Source organism: Nanorana parkeri, unplaced genomic scaffold (genome assembly GCF_000935625.1).
Source record: "Nanorana parkeri isolate BGI_ZX_2015 unplaced genomic scaffold, ASM93562v1 scaffold639, whole genome shotgun sequence".
NCBI lineage: Eukaryota > Metazoa > Chordata > Amphibia > Anura > Dicroglossidae > Nanorana > Nanorana parkeri.
In genome coordinates this window covers 340502-350501 of record NW_017306907.1, presented here as the reverse complement: position 1 = coordinate 350501, position 10000 = coordinate 340502, and the positions used below count along the sequence as shown (strand labels likewise).

The 10000-nt window shown below is 40.0% G+C and overlaps 1 protein-coding gene across 6 annotated transcripts in view; it reads left to right on the top strand.

Annotated features, from left to right (window-relative positions):
* Nucleotides 1–10000, top strand: part of GRIA4 (glutamate ionotropic receptor AMPA type subunit 4) — a 288436-nt gene that overhangs the window by 270232 nt on the left and 8204 nt on the right. For 3 of the 6 annotated variants that reach the window (XM_018563191.1, XM_018563190.1, XM_018563195.1), the window contains exon 15: nt 857–991. In XM_018563191.1, the coding sequence (XP_018418693.1) occupies nt 857–991 (135 nt within the window). Of the gene's footprint in view, nt 1–856; nt 1127–10000 lie in introns of all 6 variants that reach the window. The other 3 variants (XM_018563194.1, XM_018563192.1, XM_018563193.1) reach the window with 2 other exon arrangements.

Genomic DNA, 10000 nt, shown 5'->3' with positions numbered 1-10000 from the left:
AAAGCTTCTTGAAACCTGATTATGGCTACAGATTTTATTTCTCACTAATAAAAAAAGTTAGTTTTATTATGTCAGCCCTTAAAATGCTCTTTTGTTTATAAAGTCTTTGAAAAGGATTTATCTTGTAAAAGTTAAACTTTACTTTTGATTAAGTTTTTTTGGGGTTTTTTTTACAGTATTTGAACATGTACTAAATTATAACATGTATACAGATATTTTTACACATATTTTATAGTGCAAAGAACATCCCAAAAAATAATTTAAGTTTTAAAAAATAACTATTTGTTATTCCAAGTAAAAAATTATTTTTAAGTTGCTACTATTATTCATAGGTTTGCAATCATACATGTTTAAATGTTTGAAGGTCATATTGACATTTTTACCCATTATAGTGTACGCTTTATATAGTGTTTGCTTGCAAATGTTTTGTGACCTAAAATCACATTTAGTATAACGTTAAACAAAGCCAAATTGGATAAATTATGTGAAATGTCAAAATGTTATATGCAGTCTATTGCTATAAAATCAAGATATTCTTGATTTCTATCAACCCATATTTATTCAGAATACTAGAATAATTTGAATTGTACAGAAACAGAGGTAACAATTTTTTTTACTGTTGGCGAATGACTGGTTACATCCTAAAGTATTGGTAACACAAGATAGTTTTTATATAGCCCTATATTTCCCTGTGTAATGATAATGTAAATACATATTTAAGATTTTATATAATTTATATATTTTAAATACATACATTATAAAAAGAAAGAAGTTAGGTTTTCACCTTTTCTTCAAATATGTTTGTTCAGTTGAAGTTTTTCCTGTGCCAATTATAGTAATTTTATTTTTTTTGTAGGACAAGACAAGTGCATTGAGTCTGAGCAACGTTGCTGGAGTTTTCTACATTCTGGTTGGAGGCCTGGGCTTGGCAATGCTGGTGGCCTTGATAGAATTCTGTTACAAGTCAAGGGCAGAGGCGAAACGAATGAAGGTGGCAAAGAGTGCACAGAATTTTAACCCATCTTCCTCGCAGAATACCCAGAATTTAGCCACATATAGAGAAGGTTACAACGTATATGGAACCGAGAGTGTTAAGATTTAGGGGTAGGACCTAGGGTCTACTACAGTGAGTGGGTGATGCCATGTGTAGTGCAGTGTTGTGCCCTGTCTGTCAAGTGGTTATGCTTGCTACTATCAAAGCTTTCAGTATTGAGATAATTCAGTGCTCACTGGTTCCGTACATTATTGGCTGCAGATGTACAGTGTATGTGGTTCATAGACATCTGCATTGAAATATGTTTCTACAAACTTTGTAATATGTATGCATATATATTTATATTATATTTTTTTAAAGAAGCAATCTTTCAAAATTTTAGTAGAACTTTCTAAAGCGTAAATAACTACAAATACTTAGCAGAAACTTAAAATTACTTGCTAATGCTAGCCAATGGCCTTGATCTCTTTATAAGAGGTAGCAGTTGTATGTATTTCAGATTTGAAGTGGAAGTCCCTGTACACCTAAATCTGGCAATATAGTGGAACTAGCCACATAAGGTGCATGTTATGTGATCTACCAAGTTTATTTTTAGCTTATTATAACGGTACATATCTTACTAGGAATACCACAGATAGCACATTTTTTTATTCAAAAGCCTATTTATTCACAAAAATGTGGATAATTGTATTAGAATACAAATTTCAATTTGTCCCCATCTGGATAATTAATTTTTTCTAATGTAAAGAACTGTTTTTGCATTTTTAATATATAGATTTTGCAATTATTGTTTCTATATTGTTCATTAAGGGACACAGGGTCCCTCAGAGTAACTCTAAGACAACTGGGTTATACTGACTCCTACAGGAAAATTGGACGGTGGTAACAAAATAAACTGTTGTTTTTTTCCAACCAAGCTTCTGCTTACTGCAGAGCCAAGAGCGCTCTGTTATACATTTTTTTCAGATTGGCCTGTACTCTGCATATCTATGGAGGTCATAACTGGACCTCGCCATGATGAAGATGTGGGATTGGCATGTAATGTGACTTTCGGGCACCGAGCTCAGCTTTGGGTGCTTTCCAGACACCTGGTATATCATGTTAGTTAGCTGCAGAGGTCTTTACATGACCATGCACATAGTACACCCACTGGTAGAATTCTGTCTTCTTAGGCAGTATGCCCACTTGAGGTGCAAATGCTGTCTAGAATATGATTTGTTCAACTGGGTCCTGCATTCACATTCTCCAGTTCTTTATTGTATGCTTGCCACAAGGCACTCTCTAGATCACCACTGTGCTACGTTTTTGGGGCTTGTCCCCTTTTTGGAGCCTAGCATGTGTTAACCTCCCCTGCTACAGACACTCTGTGGTAACAGGGCTGTGACTGTTTTCAGTATGTCACAGGTTCGCTGTTATTTTACTGTGCTGGCGCCTAGACTTGTTCAAACTTACAACTGCCCAGCACTTGCTTAGTAAAAATGTATCGTCAACACTCAGGCCTACGCCCAGTCTGCTCTAACTTGAGATTTTCAGGTGCATATGCTTTAAACTGCCTTGCACTACTCTGGCCTCATGCCCACTATTGTGTTGCAGCTGTCAGGGCACACATAATCATGTTGATTTCTGCCTCTTCTGTGTCTCCTGCTTGAAGTGCCTTACCACCACAGCACTCCCTGCAAGGACCTGACACAGTTCCTCCTTCCATTATATTGACGATCTAACCTCCCTTGTCCCCTGGGTTTTTTAGCTCTTTACATTAGCGCAGTATGTTGGATCATAAGCACACTGGAAGTGGACCTCTGGGCCCTTCCAATTCATGATCCACTAATAGCTGCAGGAAAGCTTCCAGTGTCCCGCCAAAGGGACCTGCCACCAACAGCCTGGACCATAGTCCAGAAATTCTCTGTGGTTATGTCTACTTTTATGCAAAAAAATCACTGCTTTCCCGACAGCTGCTTCTGTACATTCAGCTGCAGATGATAACGAGTTTACCCCTATCCTTTTTGCTTACTTTGCATCTAAGGAGGTTTAGTCTGCTGATACATCCTAAGTTTAAGAATACTGTCTCGATCCTTATTGTCACAGTGCACACATATCTAGAACTGGAGCAACCTGCATCTGCATTCCCTAAAGTTACCAGTCTGGGCTCTCTTAAAAGTCCCCAACCTGTTAAAACTTTCCCAGTGCACTCACTTTTGCAACCTCTTTTGTATTCTGACTGGTCTAATCAAGACAAACTATTTAGTCCTCCTGAACCTCCTATCTGAACATCTGAAACCTTATACCTCTGATCCTAAGAAGAATTTCTCACTTTTCTCCCGGTCCTCCAAGTCCAAGTCAAATCTTTAGACCTCCTAATCTCCCAAGCCTGCAAGTAAGTCTTTCTCTAGCCATAGCAGAGGATCCTCTGGTGACTCTATGGGATCAGTTCAACCTGATCTGATGCCTTTCCTTCTCTGAATGCCAGACATGGACCTACGGACGTTTAGATTCAACAACAAGTTGAACATTTGTCTCCAGGTCCAGAGATCCTCTAGCTATGGCAGTGGATGCTCTGGTAACTCCACAGGATCAGGCTAACCTGATCTGACGCTTGACCCCCTCTGAAGATCCAATACTCCTAGATATTTTCACCTTGCCTCCTCTGAAGCTCCTGCCTTGTCTGCTTCGCAGGAACAAGATAGAGGGCATTTCAGTAATACTTATCGCACCAAATTTACCCAGGTGGATGTGGTATTCGGACCTCAGCAGACCCCTGGCAGATTCTCTGTGAGCTCTCCCAGATTGCCCAGATCTGTTGTTTCACTGACCAGTTTTCCATGTTTGGTAGCATGGCTGTTGAAGCCCAGGTTTTAAAAGATAGCTCTGTCTGATTTCAGCATACCTATGCCACATGAAAGCTAGGAAATACACATCCGGCAAGGTCTACCATGTCACTTGCAAAGTGTAATTTGCATGGTGCGAGGCAAGGAAATTCCATCCTAGGAAATACCATGCTGCCTTTACCATGATACATTTTTCCAGTCAGGTCTGGATCATCCCTTGGCCTTGAGTACTATCAAAGGTTAAATCCCACCAGCAGTGATTCTTTTTCAAAGACTGCTTTCTTCTCATTCCTTGGTGAAAGCCTTTGCATAGAGTGTCACACATATTTCCACCTTTACACCCACCTATGATTCCTTGGTTCTGTCAGACAGAATTCCTCAGCTAAAAATGTCTGGACCCAGGGGAATGATCCCTGCACCTGGAGTTGTTTCTAGACCTCTGTCGCTGTTGGGGAATCCCAGACGTGGATCTCCTGGCATCCAGATTCAGCAGCAAACTAAGCAAGTTCATCCCAGAAAATACTGCATGGGTCGCATCCTGTCCTTTCTCCAGGTCTGGATCAACCTTTGGCCTTGAGTACTATCAAATCATAGTTCAAGGTCAAATCATAGCTCTAGCAATTCTTTTTCAAAGACTGCTTGCATCTTATTCCTTTTTGAAAGCCTTTGTACAGGGTGTTGATCACATAGTTCCACCTGTTGATCAACCTGTGACTCCATGGGATCTCAATCTGGTTCTCATTGCTCTTCAAAATGTCACTGACCAAATATGGGCATGTGGTCTTATAAGGCCAATGATGTCAACAGCATCCCACTCCTTTGTTCATGTGCAGCTGCAGGGCAGGGAGCGCCCTGGTCACACCTGATTGGGATGGCACTGGCAGCTTCCCTCTGGGTTTGGGTGAGCTAAGATTAAATCTAAACCTAAGATCATCTCTACTTCATACTAAGTGGAATTGATTTACTAAAGACAAATAGGCAGTTCACTTTATGATGGAATTTTCCCTAAGCTTAGTTAAAGCTTAGTTAGTTGCAAAGATTACCTAATGATGTGCAGATAACATTGTAAAAACAGTATTTCTACTTACACATGATTGGATGATAGAAGTCGGCAAGTAGTTCTGAAACATTATACCTCTGATCCTAAGAAGAATTTCTCACTTTTCTCCCAGTCCTCCAAGTCAAATCTTTAGACCTCCTAATCTCCCAAGCCTGCAAGTAAGTATTTCTCTCAATGAGGGGATGCCCTCACTTCCCTGTTAGCCTTTGTGGCCTTTGCGGCCATCTGGACCAAAAGCATCTCAGATGTATAGGTACAAAATGTGGTATTCACTTCATATTGTCAAGTCTGCCAATATCTCAGAAAAAGACTAGCAGACCTCCACGCTTCTCATGCGCAACTCCTTTCTCATTGCCATTGTCCCTGAAAAGCACAAGTTTCAAGGTATGTACTCAAACCTGTTTATAGTTCACAAAGTGAATGGATGTATTCACTAAATTCTGGATCTAAAGGTACTGCATACCTTCATTCAAGTGCAAAAATTCCGCAGGAAATTTAGCAGATCAGTCATTGCCTCCCTCCATCTGGAGGATTTTCTGGCTTAAGTGGACATCAAGGAGGCCAACATGCATATCCCCATTCTGGTGCATCAATGCTACCTGAGTTTTGCTGTAGGCAATCAAAATTACCAGTTTGTTGCTCTTCCCTTTGGTTTGTCCAGTGAACCTCGGGTCTTCACCAAGCTGCCAGAAAAAGACTAGCAGACCTCCACGCTTCTCTGGCGCAACTCCTTTCTCATTGCCATTGTCCCTGAAAAGCACAAGTTTCAAGGTATGTACTCAAACCTGTTTATAGTTCACAAAGTGAATGGAGGTATTCACTAAATTCTGAATTCTGGATTAGTTAGTTGCAAAGATTACCTAATGATGTGCAGATAACATTATAAAAACAGTATTCCTACTTACACATGATTGGATGATAGAAGTCAGCAAAGCTTCCCCTTATTTACTAGCCTAAGGGGAAATTCCCTTGCAAAGTGAGCCTCACTGACTCTCTGTTCATCATTACTAAGGGTCCCTGTAACGGACTACCTGCTTCTCATTCTACCATTTCTAGGTGGCTTAGGCAGCTCATCTTTCAAGCCTATAGGCTTAAGGACAAAGTTCAGCCTTTTTCTATTAAAATGCACTCCACTAGATCAGTAAGTGCCTCTTGGGCTCTTCAGCATTGGGCATCTATGCCTCAGATGTACAAGGCTACCACCTGGTCTTTTGTGCACACATTTGCTAAGTTTTATTAGGTGGATGTTCAAGACTCATCTGATCCCGGCTTTGGGCGTAAATCCTTCAGGCAGCTCTGTGAGTTTAATCTATCCTGCAGTGTTAACACCCATTGTTAACATACTATTTTTGTGGTCCTGCTAGCATTTTGTTTGCTGTGTTGCCCACCTACCAGTTAGCAAGCTTTTGAAAATCCTAGTTGTCTCAGAAGTTCTGTCACCCTGCGTCCCTTAATGAATAATAAAGAAATTCGTATTTTTGACTTACCCTAAGATCTTTTTCTTGAAGTTCATTAAGGGAAACAGGTCCCACTCCTCTGTCTCATAATCACTCCTACTACTAGAATTGCACAAAACCATAGGATGATGGGAGAGGGAGGGGTTATACTGGCAGTTCAACAGTTTTTTAGTCAAAAATAAATTTTTTGATTTTGTGTTATTTGTGTTATATTTACATGCATTTAATTTAAATGCATAGTACATTTTACTGTGTGTTTTTTTAGGAATTAAACAGAATTTTTATTTTTTCTGTTGGAATTTGGCTTTGGGAAGTTCGGAAATGGAATGTTTAGGCAAAATAACTACACAAATAGTCTCATTAGTACCTATCAGTTTGAAGCGACCAATAGTTTTAATAGGTATTTCTGAGTAGTTCAAGCCGTTTTGCATGCTATTGTTCAGATTCTAATTGAAATTCTTTCTTGCCAACTAGGATAAATTATGTCCACACAAGTCTCTCTAGATTGGTGTAAAACCTTCCTTTCTCCAAATATTCTCATTAGTGTCCTATCCATTTTTATAAGATAGTCCTGTTGTATAGGCAAGTCATAAAAAACCTGATATTCTGGGCAAGTATGATAAGTATGATAACCATTGAACCATTGCTTCATCCATGCTTTCTTAAATCTTTCTGGCATTAAATTGTGATTAGCAAGTCCATATAAATACATTACTTGCATATTTTATAACAAAGAATAGCTATTTGTTTCAGTACAAAGGAATTTAATATGTAATAGTGCTAAACACACCCATATATTTATATATATATATATACACAAATATATATACACACATATATATATATAATTGGGGATGCACTGAATTTCCGGCTGCCAAAACATTCCGCCCGAAAATTGCGCTTTTGGCAAAATGCCGAAAGTGCCATGATGGCCAAAAATGTGTCCGAAAATTCAGTGTATCCCTACCTTATCCCCGCTGGGCGCTGGTCTGTGTACTTTTCGATGCAGCGCCCAGTGGGGAGGAGAGAAGCTTTCAGGATGCTGAGCGGTCCGCGCGGTGATCGTTGCAGGAGGCCGAGCTCTCCTCCCAGCTTGGCCTCCTGGAGAGCGGTGTAAAGCGGTGACAGCTGCGATCTGTCGATGAGGGAGCAGAGCTCTGCCTCCTATGATAGATCACAGTGCTCTTCTCCACTCACAGCTCTCCATCCTGACATATGAGGTGGAGTGGGAGGAGAGCTTCACCTCCTCTGTCAGGATGGAGAGCAGTGAGTGGAGGAGAGTGCTGTGATCTGTCACAGGAGGCGAAGCCCTCCTCCCCCACTGCCCGCCCCCCTCCTGTGACAGCCGATTTCGAACGGAGAGTGGTATACAAACACTCACGATCAGCTGAGCATTGACTGTTTGTAAATAACTGGACATAGTGTGCTTAATATGTCCAGTTATGAATGAATAGGAAGTTATCTATATCACTTCCGATTCATTCATAATTGTGGACATAGTAAGTACACTATATCCACAAGTTATGAATGAACAGGAACACTCAGTATAGAGGATTCCTGTTCATTTATAACAGGGGCTGCAGAATAGGAGATCTGTTTAAACCCCTGATATCTTCCCAGAGCCCCCGACAGTAAAGTTAAAACAAAAAAAAATAGTTGAAAAAGAATGCAATTTTTTTTAACAGATTGGAAAAAAAGTCAGTTTCGGCCTGACAAATTTTTTATTTTCGGTTTCGGACTTAAAATTCCATTTTGGTGCAGCCCATATATATATATATATATATATATGGTATGCCAATTAATTCGCCGGATTTTTTTTTTTATATATATATATATATATATATATCCACGGCATAGTCAAGTTTAGAAATGTATATGAAAAAATACTACAACATGGTCAGACTTTTATATAGCTTAGTTTCCCTGCACTCAGTTCTGACTCAGACTTCATTATAAGAACAATCTTTAAATAAATATTCATATAAACTGAGGTCTTATTGACATATATTTGCAATTATATGAGGACGTCACCCTTCACAAGATGCCTCTGACACACTAAAGCACAACATTTGAAATATATGCAAATTATTAAAAGAAAGTATAACTTAAAGGATAATTGAACCTTAGAACAAAAAGTTTATATACTGCAGTTTATCAGTCCTTTGATGTGGCAGTTGCATTCGTTTTTTGTTTTTTTATAAGGCTAAGAACATTTTCAGCAAGTACAGAAAATACATGTTGCTTTTGCCAGAAGTGTGCTTGTCACTTCTGTGAGCTCAAAAGACAAAAAATGTATTCTTTCTTTCATAAACTATTAACCCCAGCAGTCACCATGTATAAAGATGAACAAAGGCAGACATGTTTGAAATCCAGCCTTGGTGAGAAGCATGACTCCATCCATCAATACAGTGGCGGAGTGAGTGTAGCCTTGTATGTACAGCAAATGTGTTATTCGTAACAAGTCTGAAAAAAGAAAACGAATGCAACCACTACATCTATGGACTGATACGTTGCAGTATATTTAATTTCTGTTTTTCGGTTTAGATACACCTTAAAGTGACACTAAACTCAGGAGTTAAACCTTAAAATTGCAATTATGTACCTTAGCTATCAACAAAAATGTATCTTATTTGTGTATCACTCGTCTGTAGATTCTCAAATCATCTCTGAATTGGTGTTGACACTGTCCTTCCTTCTGGAGGGTGGCTATTTTTGTTCCCCATGGTCCCTGTGTGTGTTGTAAATTAGCCACTGCTCCAAGCTCACTCCTGTAATAAACTACAATCTCAATACAGATTAGTAAACTGAACATGAGATCACAGGGGGCAAGTTTGTAGTGGTGGCTACTTTACAACACACCAGTGACCATGGGGAACAAAAGTAACATAGTAGGTAAGGTTGAATAAAGACAATGGTCCATCCAGTTTAACCTATATGTGTGTCTGTGATTGTGTGGCTCTAATATTGCCCATATTTTTGTATATGAAGTGAAATAAGAAACTCATCAAGACGTTTCTTAAATTTATCAATCTTCTCAACGGAAGCCACTGTCTGTGGAAGGGAATTCCACAATTTCATTACTCTCACAGTAAAAAAAAAAACTAGGAATTCTAAGATTGAACCCACCTTCCTCCAACCTCCTGTTTTGTCCCCGTGTTCTCAATACAGTTTTCGGATTAAACAGTTTCTTCCGAATATTGTGGTCCCCATTGATGATTTTGAAGACTGCAGTAAGGTCCCCTCCTAATCACCTCTTTTCTAAGGTGAATACGTTTAATTGCTGAAGGTGGTCCTCATAACTCAGGCCTTCTATCCCATTCATTAACATCGATCGTGTCAGAATAAAGAAAAAAAAGGATACAGCAGTGTTTCTCTCCTTGGCGGCCGGGAGCAGGAGACTCCCGGGGCGCCAGGGAGAGTTAGCTGTTTGGAGATCAGTGCCCCTGGTTAGCAGGTAACCAGGGACGCTGATCTCACTGCAAGTGGCCGGAGCCAGCCGTAAGATCACAGCTGGCTCCGCCCAGGGACGCTGATCTCACTGCAAGTGGCCGGAGCCAGCCGTAAGATCACAGCTGGCTCCGCCCAGGGACGCTGATCTCACTGCAAGTGGCCGGAGCCAGCCGTAAGATCACAGCTGGCTCCGCCCAGCTGTCAGAATCAGGCC